The 27,017-nt window shown below is 35.0% G+C and overlaps 1 protein-coding gene across 1 annotated transcript in view; it reads left to right on the top strand.

Moving 5' to 3' along the window:
- Positions 1-27,017, top strand: part of LOC114327176 (chitin synthase chs-2) — a 366,281-nt gene that overhangs the window by 308,671 nt on the left and 30,593 nt on the right. The window contains exons 6-14 of the mRNA XM_028275710.2: positions 11,717-12,117; positions 12,893-13,364; positions 13,525-13,854; positions 17,136-17,398; positions 19,121-19,295; positions 19,465-19,663; positions 24,089-24,521; positions 25,730-26,035; positions 26,111-26,355. Of these exons, the coding sequence (XP_028131511.1) occupies positions 11,717-12,117; positions 12,893-13,364; positions 13,525-13,854; positions 17,136-17,398; positions 19,121-19,295; positions 19,465-19,663; positions 24,089-24,521; positions 25,730-26,035; positions 26,111-26,355 (2,824 nt within the window). The remainder of the gene's footprint in view (positions 1-11,716; positions 12,118-12,892; positions 13,365-13,524; positions 13,855-17,135; positions 17,399-19,120; positions 19,296-19,464; positions 19,664-24,088; positions 24,522-25,729; positions 26,036-26,110; positions 26,356-27,017) is intronic.

Here is a 27,017-nt window from a genome sequence, read left to right on the forward strand (position 1 = left end):
TAATGATAAACAAAAAGATAAAACAGATGGTGGTGAGAGAGAAGAAAGAATACATTTTGAATTGAAAAATTACCATGTTGGCAAACTTTATATGAATATTGTATTGGTGGTTGTATATGTAGAAGGGAAATTTATATTTAAATGTGAATGAAAATTGTTAAAATAATATATTTAAACCTAAAACTAAGATTATTATTATTACAAAACTTAATATTAAATTCACTAGGCTTCCGGGATTGTGACTGTGCCGAGCTTTCGACATCCTCTCTGATGTCTTCCTCACGGCTTTCGGGGTCTTAGTCTCCCAAGCCCCCAGATACTACACTTTTCACTGCTCACTACATAGTCCATTGAAATGTTACATTTAGGGTTGCATTTCTTAGAGGAGTCAATTTTATTTTTTAATGTGTAGAGGGGTTCAGTAGAAGCTTAAGTTCAAGTTTTTGGGGTCGCCACCCTTGTCCCCCGGCTGCCATATTGGAAAAAGGGGTGCAAAGGGCTTTCGCGCTGTATCTCATAAACTAGCAATCCTACAGAAAATTTAATTACGCATAAAATGTAGCAAATTAAATTTTCTACAATTGTATATCTATTACTTTTTATCGTCAAGTGACCAACAAAATAGTTATAAACAAAAATATGAGAAAATTTTGTAAGAAGTTTCCTTTTGCTACATTTTATGTTTAATTAGATTTTCCGTAGGGGTGGTAGTTTACGAGATATAGCGCGAAACCCCTTTGCACCTCATTTCCAAGATGGCGGCTGGGGGACAAGGGTGGCGACCCCAAAAACTTGAACTTAAGCTTCTATTGATCCCCTACACATTAAAGAAATAAAATTGACTCCTCTAACAAATGCAAAGTAGGGCTTAAAAATATAACATTTTAATGGACTAACACTGCTACTGCGCTCCTAACTAAATTGTTAAATGTTAAATGTTAACATTTTTGTTAAATGCCAGTTAGAGAAAAATACATTAGTTGGGGCATGTGTTATAAGATATCTCCGAATCCCGAATGATATTGGAAGGTAAAGTACGAGGCAAAAGATCAGTAAGAAGATGCTAGAACTCGTGTCTGAAAGACCTGAGGAGATGGTCTAGCCGCTCATCTGCAGAAATATTTCGGGAAGCGATTTCCAAAGCTACACTTGCAATTTTAATCGCCAACCTTCGAAAGAATACTGCGCAATAACAAGAAGAATTGTCAGTTGAAGGATCTCAATTTTGGTACAATCATAGATATATATTATAGCTAGATAGATTTTTTAAATTCTAGTTGCTCAAGAAATGAGGAGGAGGAAGGCTTTCTCACGCCCTATCAACAACTGATTGCATTTCTTATACTTACTTAATTTAAATTTCGTATCATCATATTTTGCCCTCTACTGGTTTAACCTATGCCATTATATTACTTAAACAACAATTTTGCATTTTGCATTATAATAATATCCTTGACTTTCGGATATGGGCTTCAAATTTTCAGAAGCTTTGCCGGATGATTTAGTGGTTTTTTATAAATTAATTATGAAATACTTCTGTGGCCATGAAGCCTAACGAACCGTAAAACTACTTCTATTGTAAGGCGTCATCATATTTTTTGTCCACTTCATTAGATATATTTTTTGCGAATCTTTGATTCATGGTGTGGATCTTTTCTCGTATTTAGCAATTTAAATAAATGTCTGCTCTTTGTCATTTATATAGAAATTTATGTTAATTCATTTCTAAATATTCATAAATAGTAGCTGCACGAGTATATTTAAAAAGTCGTTTTTTATTCGAATTTGACTCATAAACTAATACACCAACCGAGAAAAATTTCTGAATTGCATCAATAGGGGAGTGCAATTAGAACGAAAAGATACAATGTTTCGGAAAAATCAAACAAGGTTATATTCTTCTAAAACTTTTTTTGTTAGTTTATAAATATGTTAAAGTAAAAAGTTCTACTCACAAATTTCGCCGCTAAGTGTTTATTAATTGTTTAAACAATAACAATTGTTTTGTATAAATATTGTTAAGAATATGGGTGAATTCAACATTTTATTTTGATAAAAAAATGTTTTTATTTTAGTTTTGATTATGCTGAACCCGAATCTGACATTACAATTTGCAAATTCAAAATGGTGGATTCAAAATGGCGGATTATTTCCTAAAAATCCTTAAAAAGTAGTTGTAAAATCCGATTTTTTTTTATAAAACGTGTTTGTTTACATATATGTGGATATTTTTGAGAGGTTGCTGAAGCTGAATCAAATTTTGATAATTTAAATTATAAAGTGGCAGATCCAAAATGGCGGATAACTTAAGAAATAGTTGTAAAATCATAATTTCTTTACAAAATGTATTTATTTCTACATATATTTATTTTTGAGAGCTTTGATAAACCTAACTTAAATGTCAACATTATAAACTATAAAATGGCGGATCCAAAATGCGGATTTTCTAAAAAGAACATAAAAAAGAACATTTTTCTAAAACATTTATTGTCTTTATTTTTAACAGGTTGTTGAATCTGAATTAAAGATTAAAAATTTAAATTTCAAAATGGCGGATCCAAAATGGCGGATATTTAAATGAAAAACAAGTAGAATCCAATCAAACAAATATGGAATTTCATTCTTAAAAAAAAGATAAACAAATAATTTTCACAATAATAATAAAAATTAAAATGTATTAGAAAGAATATTAAAAAAACAAATTTTCGATTAGAAGGATATAATTACTTATTGGAATATAGTTTTTAATTCCAAACAACTTTTCTTCATAAAAATTTTCGATATTGTGAAATATAAAAGTACTTTACTCCTGAGTGAAATTCATATTTTTTGACACACCTCGTACAAAATTTAAAAAATTTGATATTTGATGGTTGCATCTTATGTTATATACGATGGAGGGTATTTTATAAAGAGCAACTTTTTTTCGTTAATCTGATATTAAAAAAGTTATCAATAGGTTCCAAGTTACGCAGACATACTGTATAAGAGGTAAAAAAATTTTTTTTGTTGAACATTTATTATTGTTGAAGCTTATTATTAAATGTATTTTAGGTAAGTTTTACAGAAAAAAGTTTTGATCACTCTGTATTTACATTTTTCAGGTGGTAATTTTCGGTTTTTGTATTACATTTTTGTTATCTTTCTTAGTTTTCTCAAAAAGAAATTGTTTATTTCATTTTTAAACTAAAATAATTCAGTGTTTTTAAAGATTACATACCAAGCTTTAAAAAAATAGCAAAAAAATTGTATTATATTTATTCAAACTTGAGTAATGCTGTCTTAAATTGGTGGGAATTCTGTAAAACTACGAAGTTTTCAAAAATTACATTTTTTGAGACATCGTATTATTTGAATTAAATTTTTGAGATTTTTTTTGAATGAAACATCGTTTAGTAATATGATTGTGAGGTAAGTTGTGCAAGTTTGAGAGTTTTATAAGTAAAATTGTAGTAGTTACACATTTTTAAATCATTTTCAAACAAAATTCATGTAAGGCTCACTTTCCGCCCACACCGTACTTATGTCCATACATTTTATTTCTTTTTATTACAACCATAAGATAGCTTATTTCATCTTCTTTCATGTCCAATTTATAAAATTTCTTTTGATGTATTAGTTAAAGAATTACATTTAAAAAACTCAACCGTGCACTTCTTCCAACGCTAGTTTACAGTGCGCCAATGTGTGTGAGAAGGGTGACTTTAGCGTTATAAATAAAAAATTACAGAAGCTAGAGATTTAATTTTAGAAAAATCTTTATAGAAGGTTTTTTTTGTAAAATTTTCTGAATTTTTCGAAAAAATTATATTTTCGGAGTTATTTAAAAAAACATCTAACTTCGCTGTTCATTTGTTTAATAAAAAATGAAGCACCCACTTCTCGAGTAGAACTTTTTGATATGTTGTTTATTAAACATGTCTTAATGAAATTACAAAAAGTTTTATCTTGTTTGATTTTTTCCGAAGTGAAAATCTAAATGCGCTCCCCTACAAAACAAATATTATGTATATTGTCCTTTTCATGATCATTTTTCAGTGCGTCACAAATGATAGGAAAAAGGGTAAGTCCGTGATAATACACATTTATGGCATTTATTCTAACATGACATTTTAGTTAAATCTGACAGTTGTCACATTTTATTTTCAATTTGGAATAAAAACAAATCAAATGTGTTTCTTGCATTTATAAAATGGTATTTTCTTTGATTTGTATAGTCTTATAAATTATACAGATTATATTGGTAATATTATTATCTAATTAAAAAAAATATTTTTTTTAATTATGGCGCCATCTATCGACAACTAAAATAATCACAGAACTAGAAGTAATCACCGACGTGCCTTTTTTTCTGTCACATACAATTTAATGCTTTAGAAAGAAATCGAAAAACTGTGACGCACTGAAAGATGATCATGAGAAAAAGAATAACACCGTTTATAGCGTCCTGCGCCTTCCGGTTCCTATTTTCCAGCCGCGTCAATCTTTTAAATCTCCTGGTCGAAGATCTCTCTCAGACATTGCTTTCTGCATTCCACTTCTTCTTCTTCCTGATGTGCCTATCCGTGACGAATGTTGGCGATCATCATGACAATCTTCACCTTATCTGCAGCAACGCGGAAAAGCTGCACAGATGTTGTGTTGAACCAGATTCTGAGGTTCTGTTAACCAGGATGTTCTTCTTCTTCCTGTACCTCGCTTTCCAAATACTTTTCCTTGCAGGATGGCTTGTAGGAGGGCATATCTGGATTCATTTCGCATGTGTTCAAAGTATTCCAACTTTCGAGATTTGATGGTGATCAGTACCTCTCTGTTCTTCCCCATTCTTCTAAGGACCTCCTCAGCATAATGACAATTTAATACAGTCTAAGGTCTGTGTATCTTCCTATATTATACCAATTTCAAAAATATACGAAAAACTTTCAACTCTTAATGTCAATAAGGGACCTGGGCCAGATGGTATTTCTCCCATTTTTCTTAAACGATTCTCTTTTATTCTGTCTCGGCCGCTTTATCATATTTTTAATAAATCCCTTCAGTTGGGGGAATTTCCTGACTTTTGGAAACAATCCTATGTCACTCCAATTTACAAAGCAGGTAATAAAGCTGACATAACGAATTATCGTCCTATTTCTATTCTCGGCACAATTCCCAAGGTATTTGAGGGTATTGTTACTGATTACCTTAATTATGACTGCTCTTGGATACTAAATTCTCAACAGTTCGGATTTTCTTGTGGTAAATCAGCAGAACTTAGTTTGTTGCTTTATGTTGATACCTTGTCTGAAGCTTTGGAGAGGGGGTTGCAGATTGATTCAGTGTATACTGACTTCTCCAAGGCTTTTGATGAAGTGGTTGGGCAGTTACCTAACAAATGGAACACAGCAGGTTAGGGTTAATCATCATTACTCCAAAACTTTTCTAGTAACCTCTGGTGTACCTCAGGGCTCTCATTTGGGTCCACTTTTGTTTAACCTGTATATTAACGACATCGTCACCTGCTTCTCTAACACTTCTGCTCTCTTATTCGCTGATGATCTTAAATGTTATCAAATCATTAATAATCAAGATGATGCAATATCATTGCAATCAGATTTAGATAATTTAGCCAACTGGTGTCTTGATAATGGGATGGATTTGAATGTCAACAAGTGTCACATTATCCGGTTTTGTCGGAATCATCATTTATCAGTATTTAATTATACCATAAATGATCAATTATTGGATACGGTAGACTCAATTAAAGATTTAGGTGTTGTTCTTGATTCCTCTCTGAGCTTTAACCATCACATCAACAATATTACTCAAAGATCCATGAAAATGCTTGGCTTTGTTAAAAGGACAACTCGTGATTTCACGAACGTGTTCGCTATTAAAATGCTCTATTGTTCTTTAGTCAGGACGCACCTTGACTACTGTTCTCCAGTTTGGTCCCCACATTATTTACACCTCAAGAACAAACTTGATAGTGTTCAACATAATTTTCTTAGATATATTGGGTTCAAAAAACACATCAATTATAATTATACAGATATGGAACGATTTTTTGAATATCTCTTCTCTGGATGTCCGTAGGAAGCGTAAAGATCTTACAGTATTGTTTAATATTATCAATGACATATATTACTGCCCTGAACTCCTTGCTAAAATATTGTTGTTTGTTCCACCACGATCAACAAGACAAATTCAAACCTTTCATATTTCTTTTCATAGATATAATTAAGTACTCATATTTTACTTTTGTTCCTAGAACACTAAAGGTTGCCTCATATTATAATGCACGTCGCGTTTTCGTCACGTAGCGTTTCGTTTGCGAAAAATATAATTTAATGGTTTTTAAATAGAACCATTCATATTGTGCGTATAAGACACGTAACGTAGCGTATAAGACACGTTACGTCTGCGTTCGGTTCATTCGAAAACAATATTTTTCGGATGTTGACAGATACGGGTCGTTTTCCCCTTGTTGTTTATGTAGGTATTTCTTTGAATTTGATACCGAGTATTTAGACCGGTCAGTATCGTCGCCCTCGCTAGCGAAATTATTCCGATTCGATTTTTTGCACAAATTTACTCAAAGAGAGGTTCTTATAACATATCCACAGGGTGCCAGGCGGTGCCGTGGTCGAAAAATTGTTTAAACAATCTTTTTTAAACAAATTCACAAAAATATTTTTTCATTCGAGCAATATTTTTTTTAGATAATTTGGGTAATTCTGAGCAAAAAAGGTTTCTTGTCATTTTTCTCTAAAATTGCGAAAATGGCTATTTTCAAGGCTTAATAACTCGATTAAAAATTATTACAGTCAAACCCGCTTATTAGAATACCTGTTAAAGGAATATCCCGCTTTAAGGAATATAAATTTGAGGTCCCGAAACGTTTATACTAGCCACCAAAGATCGGTTATTAGAATATCCCGGTTATAGGAATACTTTTGCTTGTCACGAAGGCTATTCCAATAAGCGGGTTCGACTGTATTATGAATTTCAATAAGTGACCAAATCAAGTTTCAAACAACTTCTTCAAGGTCCTGAAGAGATTTTTGTCATTATTTTATTACAAAGCTGTTATTTTTAACTATTAACAATTACCGCTATAGTCCAACTGTATCGTCGCCACCGTTAGCGAAATTAGATTTTTTTGCACAAACTTACTCAAAAAGAGGTCCTTATAACACATCAACAGGGTTCCGGGCGGTGCTGTGGTCTAAAAATTGTTTAAGCAATTTTTGTTAAACAAATTCACAAAAATAATTTTTTATTAATAATTTAATTAAATCCAAATTAATAATAATTTGAGTTATTCTGGGCAAAAAAGGTCTCTTGTGATTTTTCTCTAAAATTGATTGTTGTCGAGTTATATGGCCATTTCCGCATTTTTGCAAGATATGTTTTTTGCTAAGAATAACCCAAATTATCTAAAAAAAAATCGTTCGTAATGAAAAAATTATTTTTGTGAATTTGTTTAATAAGAATTGTTAAAACAATTTTTTGACAACGGCACCGCCCGGCACCCTGTGGATGTGTTTGTTATAAGGACTCTATTTGAGTAAGTTTGTGCAAAAACATCTAATCGAAATAGTTTCGCTAACGGGGGCGACGATACAGTTGGACTATAGCGCTAATTGTTAATAACTAAAAATAACAGCTTTGTAGTAAAATAATGGCAAAAATCTCTTTGGGACCTTGAAGAAGGGGTTTGAAACTTGATTTGGTCACTTATTGAAATTCATAATAATACTTTTAATCGAGTTATTAAGCCTTGAAAATGGCCTTTTCGCATTTTTCAAATTTTTAATCGCATGTAACTCGACAACAATCAATTTTAGAGAAAAATGACAAGAGACCTTTTTTGCCCAGAATAACCCAGTTTATCTAAAAAAATATTGCTCGAAATGAAAAAAATATTTTTGTGAATTTGTTTAAAAAAAATGTTTAAACAATTTTTCGACCACGGTACCGCCCGGCACCCTGTGGATATGTTATAAGGACTTCTTTTTGAGTAAGTTTGTTTAAAAATATCGAATCGGAATAATTTCGCTACCCGGGGCGACGATACTGCCCGGTCTAATTTAAAAAGTAGTTTTCGAGGCAATTTGTTATGTAAACATGTGTTGTGACAATAAACACATCTGCACCGCACCAAACTGAAACCAACGTAAACGTTCTATGTATGATAATGTGAATGGGCAGTCCGATTGCCGGTCTGCAAACGCTACGTGCCGAAAACGCGACGTGCATTATAATATGACGCGACCTTAAGACTTGCTAACTCCCTAGGTGACCTTTTACTTTTTGGTAACTCTGTTGATGTTTTTAAGAACCATTTAACCAAATTAAATATTTAGCAATGTCGTAACCTTGTTATTTGTTAGTAATTAATGTTTTGTAATTATTTTACTTTGTCATGTCTTTTTAAATGTTTTGTACTCTCTCATTTTATTCTTATATATTCAACACTGTAATTATCAATATCTTATTAATGTATTACCGAATTGGGCTTGCCCGTATAAATAAATAAATAAATAAATAAATTTGTGACCCGATCAGTCCATGGGATTTTACGAATTCTCCGATATATAGCCACATCTCAAATGCTTCCAACTTTCGGCACATATCCTCGTTCAAGGTCCATGATTCAACACCATAAAAAAGGACAGAGAAGACGTAACATCTCAACATTCTTACTTTTATACCAAGAGAAAGGTTGTGGCTCTTGAAAAACGCGCCCATACGGTTGAAGATTGATCTAGCTTTTCCGATGCCCGCTCTTGTCTCTTGGTTGTTGGTCCGTTCTTCATTTATTATGGTGCCGAGGTAGTTGTAGTGCCTCACTCTTTCTACAGGGGTTTGGTTGATATAGAGTTGACCTTCTGTTATCTTTTTCTTGCTGACGATCATAAGCTTTGTTTTCTTTACGTTTATATTGAGTCCATATTGTTGACTATAATACGTGATTTTGTTCATGAGGACTTCTAGGTCTTCTAGGTTGTCCGCAAATACTATGGTGTCATCTGCACACCTGATGTTATTTAGCCGGTACCCGTTTAGTAGAATACCTTTTTTCAGTTTCATGCAAAACTTCGATAAATATTCTTTCAGAGTAAAAATTGAAAATTAGGGGGGGGGCAAAATGCAGCCCTGCCTCACTCCACGCATGATTTTCACATATTCGGTGTGTTCACCGTCAATTCCACTTATCCAGGTTGTTTTCGGTCTGTCCCTTTTCCTTCTTTCCGGGGGTTGCCATTCCATTATTAGCTTTGGGAGTCGATGTTCATCCATTCTTTGTACATGGCCATACCAACACAGTTGTTTTTGTTGGACTTCTTCTATTATGTTTGTTTTTCTATTCATAATATCTCGTGCCCGTTCGTTATTTTGGATATTTGGCCCGATCTTCGCCAGAAGTCCATTTCCAGTTCAAGCAACTTCTATTCTGTTCGCTTATTCAGTTACCAGGTTTCACATCCATACAGTACCACGCTTTTAAAGATGCTGTTATATAGCTGTGTTCTCTTTTCTTTTGATATGTTTTTTGACCAAAGTAGTGAGTTCAGAGCATCAAACAAATATTAACTTAAATATAATTCTAAAAGAACAAAACGAACTGGAGCGGTTCAATATACAACACATGATATACCCTTATATATCAAAGACTCCAGCAGCACCTTCACCAATGATGCAATTAGAAAGACGGCCAGTAAATTATTTTCTAACGTTTTCGATAATATCAGGAGCTATTTGTGCATTAGGTATCTGTTGTGATGCACTCTTTCAACTCTTCTACATTATTCGGTCGAGTTCGACATACTTTTCTCTTCAAATCATCATCATCATCATCAATGGTCCTATAGCGCTATAAAAGAGCCTCGACCTTTCCAGGTCTATTACGCCAGTCAGTTCTATCCATTGCCAACGGTGGCCAGTTTGTTACGCCTATTTTTGTACCATCCTAATCTACACCATCCTTCCATCTGAGTTTTGGCCTACCCTATTTCTACTTCCCACAGGTTGTGACATAAGGATTCTTCTAGGAGGGTTATTCTGCTCTGATCTTGCTAGATATCCTGCCCTTCTTAGTCTTCCGATTTTTATAAGAGATACCACGTCTTTACCGCCAAATATATGCCTATATCTGTGGTATATCTCGTACTTGTACCTCTTCCTCCAAACAGTCCTCTCAGGGTCCTTCCTTTAAATATAAGCAGAAGGTTTTTATCTGCCTTGGTGATGGTCTATGTCTCCAATCCATATGTCAACACTGGTTGTATAAGGTTTTTGTATATGGTTATTTTTGTTTTTTGGTCTTAGTTTCTGCTTCTCATATTGTCTACTCAGTGCAAAATAGCATTTGTTTGCTACGATTATCAATCGCTTGATTTCTTCCGTCATGACGTTCTCCTTGGTTATCATGGAGCTTAAGTATGTGAATTTGTCCGCCACTTCAAAGGTAGTGTTATCAACCGTGAATTGGTGACCGATGTTTCTGGCTCTATTGTTGGGTGTTGATGTCATAATCTTAGTTTTCTCCTAATTTACTTGCAGGCCCATATTTTTTGAGGCATTTAAGAAGGTGGTATACATTTCGTCTAGATTGCGTGTTGTGCGGGCAACTAGGTTCACATCATCTGCATATGCCAAAATTTGGGATGATTTATTAAAAATATTTCCTCTTTTGTCTATTCGGGCATCTCTGACCGCCTTTTCCAGAGATATGTAGAAAAGGAGACACGTCAGCGCATCTCCCTTTCGCAGCTTAATACACGTTTCAAACGCCTGTGATTGTTCGCACTGTATTTCGACTTTGCAAACAACTATCTCCATATAAAATATCTCCATAAAAAAATCTAACTCAAGTCTGGAGACCTTGGTGGCCATTCGATCGATCTCCTTCTACCTATCCACCTACTTGGGAAAACGTTATTTAATTAATTTCGTACCACATCACCTTAGTGTGAAGGAGCCCTATTCTGTTTGGGGCTCCCTCAAGCACCTCTGGGATTTGAAATGACACAAATCATTTCTATTTGGAAATAGCTGATTCAGCTGTGACCAGTTAATCCTGAAGAAATTCCAGATATTGCTCTATAATATAATTATGTATAATAGCGTACCTCCTTAGGATATTGTAGCCTCTATATCGTTCAATCCAATGTGGATTTTCACTTGTCGAGTATCGAAAAGTGCCTTTCTAAGAAACTATATTTTCGATTCTTCTATCAAATTTATCTCCTGGAAGCTCTTGGACCAAATGTACCTTGTACGGATACCACTTCTCCTTTTTTAGCACTCTAACAACAATTCAGTGGTGGACAATGTTATCTAGTGCGACCAGCCTCGAACTTGTATGGGGATTTTCTACCACTTCTGAAGGGATCTTTAAAATGGCCCGTTCCTCAATTTTTTTTAATTTTGCTCATTGTTAATTGAGAAATCGGTTCGCGATTGGAACCGAAAGGTAGAGTATTGCATATATGTCAAAATACTAGAGAACCACTAGATAAAGTTGAACTCAACAACTAGACTGCCCATATTGACAATATTTCTTTTAATCCATGTTTACTTTTTATAGTTCTTTACTTTCTGAAGTATGTAATTCCAGTATTTTACAAGCATTGTTTTTTTGAGAAGACTGTAAATTGAGACCGGAACATTTTACAATACTGTCTTATTTTAAGATCTCACAATTTTAAAATATTTGTTTTTCTTTCAGGTTTATTGTCTAGAAATAACAAAGAATCTCAACGATACATAAAAGTAATCATAGATCTCATCGCGATAGCTGCCCAAGCGACAGGTTTCATCGTGTGGCCAATCATGGAAGGAAGACCAGATTTATGGATTATCCCCGTCACATTATTTTTAATTTCTCTTGGTTGGTGGGAAAACTATATATCCAAATACACACCAATTCCGTTTATCAAAAAATTGGGTAGACTGAGAGAGCAATTCGATCAATCGAGATATTTCAACTATATGTTTATATCCATTTGGAAGATTATATGCTTCTTGATTACCATTTTGTTCGTCATCTTAGCGAGAGAAGGTGAAGTTGGATTCTTCTTTACGGAGTTTTCGGAAGGATGGGGATCACATCCCATTACAATTTTAGAGGTAAGAATATAAATGAATATTTTAAAACAATATTTATAATAAATTTTATACGCACAAAAATCTAGATTAGCCTTTGAAAGGTTAGGAGTTCGCATAAACAATCTGCGAATTTTTTGAATATATTGTGAGTGAAGGTCTAACTTACACATCTTAAAATGATGAATAAGTTGCAGATGTGAGTCCACTTAGGTTAAGGAAAAAATAAATAGACTTACAATCAGTTTATTGTACCTTAGATGACCGGTTTCGCATAATAAAATTTGTTGTGCAGCGTAAGGTCTCCGGAAAGGTAACTTAAATGCTAAAATATAAATTTGCTAGATACTATTAGGATACTGTCTAGGTAAATTATAAATTGTGTCACTATCATGTGTGCATAGCTTTAAAGGTGTGCAATTATTTCTAAGAGTATATAACTTTATACTTACATGCCGATACAAGAAATATAGTTTTGTAAACGTAGAAGCATACTTAAAGCTTTGTTATATTTGGCAGTTGTCTGATGGCCATCGCCTTTACCGCTCTTTGAAACATGTAGGAATGTTCTTGAGGAGAATGTTAAGATAACAACAAGAATGTTGTTGTTGTTGTAAAGATATAAGGTCCAAAAATTCTACGAAGGTAGTTCATAACATTTTCTAATTGCCGCACTTGACTTTTTTGGATTTTTTTGAATTAATACTTTATAATTTGTTTGGATCATAATAAATTCATATTCCCCATTATTGTACATGCTAGACGACCTTGTTAACATACTAACCATTTTCTTTTGCAGATTAAACCATTTCTGGGAGGCACATCACTTCCAGACATTTCAGAAATCATACCTACAGGAGACGATGTCGTAATTCAATCCAGCGATAAGACTCCTGTCTATATTCTCTTAATAAACGTACTTGCAGCTTACTTAGCTTATATTTTTGGTAAATTTGCCTGCAAAATTATGATTCAAGGATTTTCCTACGCTTTTCCTGTTAATCTTACCATCCCAGTATCGATTTCTCTATTGATAACAGCTTGTGGATTGAGAAATGGAGATCCTTGCTTTTTCCATGAAACTATTCCCGATTATTTGTTCTTCGAATTACCACCACCTGCTTTTCTAAACGACTTTATTTCACATCAACATGCTTGGATTTGGCTACTATGGTTGTTGTCTCAGACGTGGATTACTATACACATATGGACTCCAAAATGCGAACGTTTGGCAAGAACTGAAAAGTTGCAAGTTACTCCAATGTACGACGGTAAGGAGCTGCTTTTAACAAATCCCATTTTTGTGGTAATTATTATTACCACAAATTTTATTTATATGGTATTTATTATTACCGCAAATTTTATTTATGTGGTATTAATTATTACCACAAAAATATTATTATAATTCATGGTACCTAATTGATATTTCAGCGTTCCTGATTGATAAGTGTTTGGGTTTGAACAGACGCAGGGATGACGAATCCGATGTTAAGCCAGAAGATCTTGACGAAATTCAGAAAGAAAAAGCTGATGAATACTATGAAACGATTTCTAACCATACTGATGGATCATCGCCAAAACATATTAAAAGTTCCGATAATATCACCAGGATTTACGCATGTGCCACTATGTGGCATGAGACTAAAGATGAAATGATGGAGTTTTTAAAGTCGATCTTGAGGCTTGATGAAGATCAGTCTGCCAGAAGAGTTGCTCAAAAGTATTTGAGAGTTGTTGATCCAGATTATTATGAATTTGAAAGTAAGTATAAAAAAGTATGATCCTCTTAGCAAATCTTCGTCTTATTTTGGCATCATAACCCTGGATGAGTCTTTGCTTGTCTAGTTATGTCCTTCCATTACATGGAAGGCATTTATATGGCCGGTTACATTGGTTTTTCTGATGACTGCCTCAAGAACTAGGTTGAACAGCATGGTTGATGATGCGTCTCACTCAGTCAGTTTTCCATCTATTCTCTCAACTCTAAGCAGATTTTACGACTTATAAATTAGTCCTAGATTTTTCAAGAACAGCATTTTTCATCTTCTTGTTATGGTTATCTGTTTTCTTTTAACTGGTTTATATTCTTAGTAGATATTCTTAGACATCAGTACCAGAATAACTCAATTACATTTTTTTTCTTCTTTTATGGCCTTTGGGGACTGTGCCCATTTAGCCAGCAACATTTCTTAAAATTAACGCACAACTAAACCTACCATGCACCAAGACTATAACGAATCTAATCGAACAATCAAGGGTGGGGAAGGAAAAAAAACTTTTCGCAGCCAGGGGTCGTTGAGGGTGACTAACCACAGACTAAGTAGGGATACGGGGTATTATTACCAGGGAGAAAAGACAAAGATAGCAAAGCTAGACCTAATCTAAAGTTTCAATTTACACGACTTAACATAATCTAGAAGAATCGTAAAAATTGACGATTTGTTCAAAGCTAGTAAGTTCATAAGATTATATGGGGGATAAACGTTTTCTTGCAGTAGCTGCATATTCAATAGATTTCTTTGTGTCACAGTGTCACATATTTGTCACATACAAAAAATATATGATCCAAGTCACTTATTGTATTGCAATTTTCGCACAAATCCGACTGTATTACATTGATTTTATATAGATGTGAGGGATAACAGGCATGGCCAAATTTTAGTCGAGAGATAGTAACAATATCGTACCTTGAAAAATCTAAATTTTTATACCAATAATCTGTCGGGATTTTCGGATGTAAAAGAGTCTACTTTGTCTCAATTATATTATTAATTGTAATATTTTAAACTTCTTGAATAGAGCAGTTCTTTTTGTTTTGCTCTCTTGTTTAACTGTATCATCTCTCTATTTTCTTATAATCCATCAAAACAGATTTATGTATCATAACAGATTTATACATCCGTAGATAGCCATCCGTAGATAGCCAAACCGGAGATGTAGGCCCAGAGATAACCAAATCATAGGTTAGTCAGGCAATAAACTCTATGAAAACCAATAAATATGCTGGTCCAGATGAATTACCTAGCGAGCTGATAAAGTTGGTCAACGAGAAAAACCTGGACATAATAGTAGAACTGTTCAACGCTATCTATACTACGGGAATCATCCCTAGAGAAATGTTGACATCAGCATTTGTGTGTTTGCCAAAAAAAGTGAATGCCAAAGAATGCAGTGACTACCGAATCATAAGCTTAATGTCACATACCTTGAAAATTCTGCTGAAAATTATCCACGCCAGAATACACTCTAAACTAGAGCTGGATATTAGTGACACTCAATATGGGTTCCGCAATGGAATGGGCACCAGAGAGGCATTATTCTCCTTCAACGTGCTGACACAGAGATGTTTGGATGTTAACCGTTCTCTTTACGTCTGTTTTATAGACTACAATAAAGCGTTTGATAAAGTAAAACATGACCGACTCATGGAAATTCTAAAAACTAAAAACCTAGATGAAAGAGGTTTAAGACTAATAACACTATTATTAATAATAAGACTATTATAATCAGCGATCAATAGTAAGAATTGAAAAAGAAACATCTGAAGAAATGGAAATAAAGAGAGGAGTCAGGCAAGGCTGCATACTATCACCTCTATTATTTAACGCTTATTCTGAAGAGATAAGGCGAGAAACTCTGTAAGATGAAACAGTCGGCATAAGAGTAAATGGAGTCTTAGTTAACAACATCAGATATGCAGATGATACAGTAATAATAGCCGATAATTTACAAGACCTGCAAATACTCATGAGTAAAATAGTAATGTGTAGTATGGAGTACGGACTCTCTATCAATATCAAAAAGACGAAGTTTATGAAAATTAGTAAAAACAACCATAATACTAACGAAATCTTGATAGTAGAGGGCCAGCAGATCGAAAGAGTAAAAAAGTACACTTACCTAGGGACACTTATAACCGAAAATAATGACTACACTGCAGAAATCAAAGTCAGAATCTCGAGAAAGCACGTTCTAATTTTATAAAAATGAAAAAGGTCCTATGTAGCAAAGATTTAACATTAGCTCTTAAAGTACGCCTAACAAAATGTTACGTATATAGTGTACTATACTATGGACTGGAATCATGGACGTTAAATGTAGAGACAATGAGATGACTTAACGCCTTTGAAATGTGGACCTATAGAAGAATTATGAGGGTTTCCTGGGTAGATGGAGTTACGAACAATGAAGTACTGAGAAGAATAGGTAAAGAGAAGGAAGTTTAACTTACAATTAAAGAAATAAAACTACAGTATCTCGGACATGTGATGCGGGGCGAGAAGTATGGCATCCTGTGACTCATAATGCAGGGAAAAATAGATGGCAGAAGCATCGGCAGAAGACGAATTTCATGGCTGAAGAACCTGAGAGAATGGTTTGGATGCAGCTCAAAACAACTATTTAGAGCTACTGCTTTAAAAATTAAAATAGCTATGATGATTGCCAACCTCCGTAGCGGAGATGGCACCTGAAGAAGAAGAAGAAGATTTATGTACATTATTTTTCTTAGACCTATCCACACTGGTATTTAAAAGATTTTTTGTGGTTGTGGCCTATCAGATATGATTTAACGGCTGCTGACGAGTCTCTTTTGGATTGAGGCCTTGTTTCTGTAGGTACATAAACCTTTTCCTCGCTGCGTCGCTCATGTCCACTTGCTAAACCTTTTTCTCTTCTTGCTGAGGTATTACGCTCTTTGTTAGTTTGCTCTTAGTCAATTCGGTCCTATAAGAAGATCATTACAGAATTAATGACCCTCCAAGCATAAGCAGGCCATTCACCACGACAAGGATCACTGTTCACAGAGGAGTGTATGTAATACAACTACAGCTTCATTTTTTTCTTAGAAAAAAAAAACACTGTCTTAAAAAAAGGCGTTTTCCTTGTTATCGTTGTTATCGTGCAGTTCCTTTTCTTGTCTATAATTGTTTATCTACATTATATTTTTATTGTAGCCCTATTATTATCATATAACATACAAATATTATTACATGCTCTATAATGAGTAAATATTGTTAAACTGACTCTCAAAATTATTTCAGCTCACATTTTCTTCGACGACTCTTTCGAAATCTCCGATCACAACGATGACGACACTCAAGTGAACCGATTTGTGAAGCTTCTGATTAACACGATAGATGAAGCAGCTTCTGATGTACATCAAACTCACATTCGTATCAGACCACCCAAGAAAATTCCGACTCCTTACGGAGGTAGACTGATTTGGTCTCTGCCTGGAAAAACCAAGATGATAGCACACTTGAAGAATAATTTAAAGATTAGACACAGGAAGAGATGGTCACAGGTAAGGCAATATAAAAAAACAAAATAATAACAAACAAAACACTAGTTTTTAGCATATATAAAAATTAATAAAGATTTGTTCGTATAACGGGACCATCCATCCATGTTATGGCTCTACAGCTAATATGGAACACTGGATTTCTTGAGTCCTTATCCACATCACACCATCCTTTCATCGCTTTCTCTCACACAGCAGGGGGATTCTTCTATAATTTTGTCGCCCTTTTTATGGATTGGGCAGATGATGATGCTCTTATTCCACTTTGTTAGCATTTTCTCTTGTCTCCACATTCTGTGTATGGTCTCATCTTTAGTTCCTAGCATCTAGTTTGCTGCAGTTAATGTGATTGTTCTTATTAAGTCCCACTTGTCTTCTAGTATCCGTTCTTCATTTCCTTCAAATTCAGTCAGCTATATCATATTTTCCCGTAACTTCTTTCGAGTTACGGATCTTTTCAGTTTTTCCGGATTAATAATTTCTTTTCTCGGTGGATTCTCCTTTGCCTGTCTGCTAATCCTACATCACAGGCAACCAAAAGACGTTTTTATAACGTAGATAATACGTCATAAAAATTATTAATTGAAGTGTTTCTATGACGTAGTACTGACGTTGAAAATCACGTGTATTTGTCCCATCGATTTAACGTCATAATTGTGACGATTTTAAAACGTCATCGTACCTACGTTTTTTTCACGTCGAGATTGTGATGATTTTCAAACGTTAAAAAGATGACGACTTTTATCCATTGGTAAAATCACATCTTTAATACTTTCAAAAAGTGACCTCTTTCAGATGTTTCAAACTACATATTATAAAAAATAGATAACATAAAACCTATTTATAGGCCTACGTCCCATATATGTCGAAGATATACTACCACTTGTTTAAGATTGCCTGTACAGTGCACTAGAAGCAAACTAAGATTGATTCTGCATGATTGTACCAGCCCTCGCATTATAGAATTTTCCCTTTTTATATATATCTACCTACTTTTACTGTGTCAAAACTGAAACAACATTAAGGCTAAAAATTAATTTAATTAAACTCGATAACGCATAATTAATTCACTCATTAACAGAAAATAACCATCCAAAACAAATAAACATAACCTCAAATAGTTGTCACGAAGAATTACTGCATTAAACTAACTCACTGGGCAAAAACGAATAAAAATCTCTTAATTAACACATTTCTTCAAATCGAAATGAAAAGTTTTATTTTATCACACAAGAAACAAACCACGTAAACAATTAATGACAAATTTCTTTTGACCATTTATAAACGAATTATTGTTTGGAGTCAATACAAGAGCTTTAAGCTCCTCCCAATTTCATGACGTTAGGCTGTTTGAAATGAAAACGTTTTTTTAATCGATTTTTAACGTCATTAATCTTACGTATTTAAAATCACTTACAAAAGACGTCTATATGACGTAATGTTCAACCACGTGTGTATATTCAACCAAAAACTGACGTTTCCTCGACGTTATATGACGTCTCTTGGTTACCTGGGATCTGAAGTGTACCTGAACTAATAGGTGGTCTTATGCATGTTCCTCATCTACTTTTTATGTCCAATATACTTCATGCTCATCGCTTTTATATCAAGACGTGAAGACGTTACCTATTTAGTTGATAACATCTCCTCCAGGGGATGTCCAGGTGCCTCTGTGTACCGTTATCTAATCTCCAAATTATTATAATGACTCCAAATTTATTTCAGGTTATGTACATGTACTACCTCCTTGGCCACAGACTCATGGAATTGCCAATTTCCGTAGATAGAAAAGCAACGATAGCTGAAAATACGTATTTATTGACTTTAGATGGAGATATTGACTTCCAACCTTCGGCTGTGTTACTTTTAATCGATTTAATGAAGAAGAATAGGAATCTAGGTAAGAGAGAGGCATATTATAGTATTCACTTTATGGCAACGTAAACTTCCACGTACGGTACTGGTCCGGAGACGTATTCTCCAATCGGACCTCAGGAAGTAACTGGACCTCAGACTTTACTTTAGATCTAATAATGTAACTGAAACTGATTATCTGTTATCCTTTTCAGGTGCAGCATGTGGTCGTATTCATCCTGTAGGATCCGGTCCGATGGTATGGTACCAGCTCTTCGAATATGCCATTGGTCATTGGCTGCAAAAAGCCACTGAACACGTTATCGGCTGTGTATTGTGTAGTCCTGGATGTTTCTCCCTCTTCAGAGGAAAAGCTCTTATGGATGACAACGTTATGAAGAAATATACCACCTGGTAAGTTCCAGCTATAATTAATTCTCTCAATAAAATGTTTATTAGAATAAGTTCTAAGTAATAATATTTTCCTAATGGTATTGAAAAAGAATGATCAGATACTCTCAAAATAATAAGATAATAAAATAATAAAAAACAGTATTATAAACATTAGGATTCTGGAATTATTGTCTTGTGGCATGCTTACGTAATCTGCTATTTTGACATTTCGATATTTTTTACGCCTTTAATTTTATTCTTCTTCTCTTTCTTCTTCTTTTTGTGTAGACATGACTGTCTGTTTTTCAATGTGCCTCCGGTAAGTTGTCATTCCATCGTTTTTGTGGTTTTCCCACTGATCGTCTATTCCTATTGGGGAATCGTCTCTCGCCGTCCTTACTCACGGTTCTTAGAGATTACTACGGTTGCCTAAATCGACTAACCAATGAACATTAAGGGTGAGATTACGTCACGAGAGTTTACTGTCATTTGAATCGCAATATGATTTTTTTCGAATCCTGAGAAAACCAAGTATTTTAGAAAAATTTAAACGCAGGATGCAAGATTACATTATTACCGAGGGCGGAAAGCCCCTTTAGAATAAACAAGCAGATTCTATTGAATGAAATATTTGAAATTAAATATCACACTTCTCTTTTATTTTGAGCCCTGTAACTTATTAAAATAAACATTATAGAAGTTTTCAGGGACTTTCAGCCCTCGGTAATAATGTAGTCTTTCATTCTGAGTTTAAATTTTTCAAAAATATTTATTAGTTTTCTCAGGATTCGAAAAAAATGAATACAATTAAAACACATTGAGAATTTTGACATACGTCAAAATTTTGCATTAACTCAATGTAAAATTCTGAACTCTTGAATTCCAGCTTCCCTAATAATTATTGTACATCAAAAGACATTAGAAATTATTTGTAGAGGATTGAAATCTGTATTGGAAATAACTGTTAAAATTGGTCTACTTACGTAATTAAACATATTCCAAAATTTTGTAAAAATGTAATACATTTTAGTTTTCAGCCCAAACTTAGGCCACACACAATGCAATAATGTTCACATTTTTGAACTGTCAATATTTTTATTTCATCATGTATTGTTTAAAAACAATACAGTTGATAAGATACCCTCAGTTGCGGAGAAAGGATTAATAATAAAGATTTTTTTAAGACTAAGTTTTCACTCTAATGGCATATAACATATCCCACCAGAATGAAAACAATGGGAACCTTCTCTGGTTACACCTCCGAGGCTTCTACAATTTGCAAGCCATACGGATGCTGAGACTAAGGAAGATGAGGGAATTCTACAATTTACAATTCACATCACATCTGCTCAGCGCGGTAAAATTCCAACGAGACTGGTTCCCTTCATACTCCACACAGAGTAAATGTAAATAAAAAAATGAATAACCATTTTCAATTTCGTTGCAAAACGAAAATACAGCCGAACCATATTCCAGTCCAATCAGAGAGTGCCGCAAGCACCTCTACCGGTTTCGAAACTTATTAGTCTCTCATCAGGAGGCACATATGCTGCTCTCCCTGATCCAACCAAAACATACCCCAGCGTGCAGTCCCGAATTGCAACGAACGAAATGGCATAGATGCCCTAGCGGCAACTGCTAGCAAAAGACTAAGTTTTCACTCTAATGGCATATAACATATCCCACCAGAATGAAAACAATGGGAACCTTCTCTGGTTACACCTCCGAGGCTTCTACAATTTGCAAGCCATACGGATGCTGAGACTAAGGAAGATGAGGGAATTCTACAATTTACAATTCACATCACATCTGCTCAGCGCGGTAAAATTCCAACGAGACTGGTTCCCTTCATACTCCACACAGAGTAAATGTAAATAAAAAAATGAATAACCATTTTCAATTTCGTTGCAAAACGAAAATACAGCCGAACCATATTCCAGTCCAATCAGAGAGTGCCGCAAGCACCTCTACCGGTTTCGAAACTTATTAGTCTCTCATCAGGAGGCACATATGCTGCTCTCCCTGATCCAACCAAAACAAACCCCAGCGTGCAGTCCCGAATTGCAACGAACGAAATGGCATAGATGCCCTAGCGGCAACTGCTAGCAAAAGACTAAGTTTTCACTCTAATGGCATATAACATATCCCACCAGAATGAAAACAATGGGAACCTTCTCTGGTTACACCTCCGAGGCTTCTACAATTTGCAAGCCATACGGATGCTGAGACTAAGGAAGATGAGGGAAACCATCCCATTGTTTTCATTCTGGTGGGATATGTTATATGCCATTAGAGTGAAAACTTAGTCTTTTGCTAGCAGTTGCCGCTAGGGCATCTATGCCATTTCGTTCGTTGCAATTCGGGACTGCACGCTGGGGTTTGTTTTGGTTGGATCAGGGAGAGCAGCATATGTGCCTCCTGATGAGAGACTAATAAGTTTCGAAACCGGTAGAGGTGCTTGCGGCACTCTCTGATTGGACTGGAATATGGTTCGGCTGTATTTTCGTTTTGCAACGAAATTGAAAATGGTTATTCATTTTTTTATTTACATTTACTCTGTGTGGAGTATGAAGGGAACCAGTCTCGTTGGAATTTTACCGCGCTGAGCAGATGTGATGTGAATTGTAAATTGTAGAATTCCCTCATCTTCCTTAGTCTCAGCATCCGTATGGCTTGCAAATTGTAGAAGCCTCGGAGGTGTAACCAGAGAAGGTTCCCATTGTTTTCATTCTGGTGGGATATGTTATATGCCATTAGAGTGAAAACTTAGTCTTTTGCTAGCAGTTGCCGCTAGGGCATCTATGCCATTTCGTTCGTTGCAATTCGGGACTGCACGCTGGGGTTTGTTTTGGTTGGATCAGGGAGAGCAGCATATGTGCCTCCTGATGAGAGACTAATAAGTTTCGAAACCGGTAGAGGTGCTTGCGGCACTCTCTGATTGGACTGGAATATGGTTCGGCTGTATTTTCGTTTTGCAACGAAATTGAAAATGGTTATTCATTTTTTTATTTACATTTACTCTGTGTGGAGTATGAAGGGAACCAGTCTCGTTGGAATTTTACCGCGCTGAGCAGATGTGATGTGAATTGTAAATTGTAGAATTCCCTCATCTTCCTTAGTCTCAGCATCCGTATGGCTTGCAAATTGTAGAAGCCTCGGAGGTGTAACCAGAGAAGGTTCCCATTGTTTTCATTCTGGTGGGATATGTTATATGCCATTAGAGTGAAAACTTAGTCTTTTGCTAGCAGTTGCCGCTAGGGCATCTATGCCATTTCGTTCGTTGCAATTCGGGACTGCACGCTGGGGTTTGTTTTGGTTGGATCAGGGAGAGCAGCATATGTGCCTCCTGATGAGAGACTAATAAGTTTCGAAACCGGTAGAGGTGCTTGCGGCACTCTCTGATTGGACTGGAATATGGTTCGGCTGTATTTTCGTTTTGCAACGAAATTGAAAATGGTTATTCATTTTTTTTAAAGATTTTTTTATTCAGTCAATGGTGTGAGCACTGTCAGTTAAATAGTAACGTGTGGCCTTACTTTTACACGCAAGCCTATTGTGGCAAATGTATCATATTTTTCAAAATTTTGGAATGCATTTAAATCGTAGAACAATTTTAACTTTTGGTTTTAATAAAGATTTTAATTCTCTACCAGTATTCTCTCATGACTTTTGATGTAAAATAATTAGTGAAGCAGGAATTCAACAATTCAGAATTTTACATTGAGTTTCCTATGGCCCTTTTTACGATTCACCACCCGGTATAAGATAAAATGTGTACTATTTGTCTAATTATTTCATAATAACACAAATAATACACAGATATACACAATAACACACATTCAATGATCGAAAATCATTTAAAAATATGGGAATATAAACTCTTGTGACGTAAAGTCAAAAATATAAGTCTCCCCACCACCGTCGGACAAGACAACCGTAATAAAGTCTAATAACCGTGGTCCTTACTACTCTATTTGTTGTCATTCGGCTTATGTGCCATTGGCAACTAATTGGGTCAGTTAGATCTTCTTCTACTTTTACTTTTATTGTGTTGTTTCGATCGTTTTAATTATTCCTAGAGGTACCTCTCTTGCGTACAATAAATGTATAGCGTTCTCTAATTTGACCCTGCCAAATACCTTCTAAGGTCCACGAAACACAAATATGCCGGTTCTTTGTATTATATGCCTGATTATAAATATAGCGTCGGTGCATGATTTTCCCGACCTAAAACTTTGTTGTTCTTCTGCTAATGTTATAATTTTATTCAGTTTGTTTGTTATCACTTTGGTCGTTAATTTTAATGTTGTGTTTAATTAATTAATTCCTCTGTAATTCACCGGGTTAGATTTTTCTCCCTCTTTGAAGAGGGATATCAGGATGCTTGATCTCCATTATTTTGTTTTATTATTTATACATGTCCACTAATTGATGTTTTATTTGTAGCTCTGCTGAAGCTAGACACTACGTACAATACGATCAAGGAGAAGATCGATGGCTATGTACTCTCCTCCTCCAAAGAGGCTACAGAGTAGAATATTCAGCTGCCTCCGACGCTTACACCCATGCTCCTGAAGGCTTCAACGAATTTTTCAACCAACGACGTCGATGGGTTCCCTCTACTATCGCGAATATCATGGATTTACTTATGGATTCGAAGAAGACTATTGAAGTGAACGACAACATATCTATGCCCTACATTGGATATCAGATTCTTCTTATGGGTGGTACCATATTAGGTCCTGGAACTATATTTCTTATGTTGGTGGGTGCCTTCGTGGCTGCTTTCCAGATTGACAATTGGACTAGCTTTTATTACAACATTTGGCCCATATTATTCTTCATGTTCATCTGTTTCACATGCAAATCTAATATACAGGTACGTATAAAATATTAAAAAATAGTATCACTAAGAACACTTAAATATATTTTAGGGAGACTCACTTTCTAAATTGTAAAAATGACAATTTTTAAATATTTTTAAGAAAAACCTACCCATTACATTTATGGTTATAATTTTTTTATACATTGTTAAGGAAGTTTCGAGGCATACAAAAAAAAATTGGCACTTTTAGTTGTTTTTCACAACTGCAAATGGCGTCTTCCAAAAAATTATTTTGGGAGACACTTGTCTGCTTTCCTGACAAGGGTGGATCCAGAGAGGAACCATGCCCGCAACCAGAGGGGAACCATGGTCGGAACACATATTGCGCAACCCTCAAAAGTCATTCATTATCCAGATGTCAGTCATTAACTCTCAGAGGTCTAAACAGATACAAGAAAATAGAGGAAGATAACGACTAGTAGAGTTTATAGTGTTCTTAGGTCGACAAAATATTCATCTGAAAGGCCATCGTAATGATGGCCTTCTGTTTCCGGACGAAGATGCTGGACCTAGAAATGAGGGGAATTTCAAGGAATTGTTAAGGTTTAAAATCGCATCAGGAGATGAGACTCTTCAACAACACCTATCTACAGCAACTTCCCGAGCATAGTACCTTAGTAGTACCAGTCAAATAGTGAATCAGGTTCAAAGTGCAAATTATTATTACTCTGTTATATTTGACGAAACGGCCGACGTATCCCACGTGGAACAGCTATTTCTAAATTTGAGATACATACACAATAACAACATTCGTGAAGACTTTGTCAAATTCATTGATGCTTATGAGAACCTAAAAATAATTAGTGAAAATCAAGAGAGAGGGTTAAAACAACGCCTGATGTTAAAAGCCTTGGGAAAAATAGTATTAACTTAAAAGAAAGTTGAAAGAACAGCACTTGACCCGAAAAAATGTGTAGAAATCGGTACTGACAGTTACAGCGTAATGATAATATGTGCTCGCTTTATAAGTTTTAGAAAGCAACTGTGAAGTTGAAGGTGCACAGGTGAGGCCTCGCGCGCAGGGTTGTATACAAAAGAGTTTTAGCTCAAGTATGGTCAGGTCAGAATGTTTTTACGTAAAAAATTGACTTTTTTGAAAATTTAGAAAGTAAAAGTACCCTTAAAGTTATTTTAATATATAAATTGTTTTTTAATATATAAATTATTGGTATGTAAATATCTTAATCCCACCTTCTTTTTAGCTGATAGTTGCCCAAATACTCTCAACCGGATACGCTCTAATCATGATGGCTGTGATAGTAGGTACTGCTCTGCAATTGAGGGAGGATGGTATAGGCTCCCCATCTGCCATTTTCTTGATTGCGATGACGGGATCGTTTATGATAGCTGCATTCCTTCATCCTCAGGAATTTTGGTGTATAGTTCCAGGAATCATATATCTGCTGTCCATTCCATCTATGTACTTGCTGCTAATTCTTTATTCCATTATAAATCTGAACAATGTTTCCTGGGGCACACGTGAAGTACCGGTGAAAAAGACAAAGAAGGTAAGTTTTGTAGAGAATCGCACTGTCATTTTCTAGTTAAAAAAAAATTGAAAATATCTAATATTAATGCTATAGGAATTGGAAGAAGAAAGAAAAGCTGCAGAAGAAGCTAAGAAGCATGCCAAACAAAAGTCTTTATTAGGATTCTTACAAAACGGAGGTACCAACGATGACGATGAAGGTAGTATCGAAATATCTTTTGCCGGACTTTTCAGATGTCTTTTATGTACACATCAGAAAGCAGGAGATGAAAAAGCTCAACTCATACATATTGCCGACTCATTGGATTCCTTAGGAAAGAGACTTGACCATATTGAAAAGTAAGTAACAATTTTTGTTCAATCTTTGTTAGGCTAAAATATGTAGTTTCATATGCCGAAAATATTCAATAGTATTTTATTTCATATTCATTTTCATCATAGTTATTACCTTCTTAACAGATCTGTTTTGGTTCATCATTGAGCTTCAGCAGCTCGGACAGGTTGATTAATATTTCTCCATTGGTCTCGGTCAACCTTTATATGTGCCGGCTCAGTTTAATGTTTCTTGAGAAGCTTTTTTAAGATGTCTGACCATCGCTGTGGAGATCTACCGCTTTGTCGCTAACTCTGGGGCCTTTTTTAGACCTAGAACCGCTTAATTTTGAGACCGAGACCTTGACGCCCTGAAAGACAACAAAAACTTAACCAAAACATACAACGATTAAAAGAACGCATAGAGACTGTAAATATAAATGATATATGGGCAAATTTCAGGGACACTGCAACAGAAACAAATCATAGTCACTACCTTCTTGACAGATCTGTTTTGGTTCATCATTGAGCTTCAGCAGCTCGGACAGTTTGATTAATATTTCTCCATTGGTCTTCGGTCAACTTTTATATGTGCCGGCTCAGTTTAATGTTTCTTGAGAAGCTTTTTTAAGATGTCTGACCATCGCTGTGGAGATCTACCGCTTTGCCGCTAACTCTGAGGCCTTTTT

This window comes from Diabrotica virgifera, chromosome 5, assembly GCF_917563875.1.
Source record: "Diabrotica virgifera virgifera chromosome 5, PGI_DIABVI_V3a".
Taxonomy (NCBI): Eukaryota; Metazoa; Arthropoda; class Insecta; order Coleoptera; family Chrysomelidae; genus Diabrotica; species Diabrotica virgifera.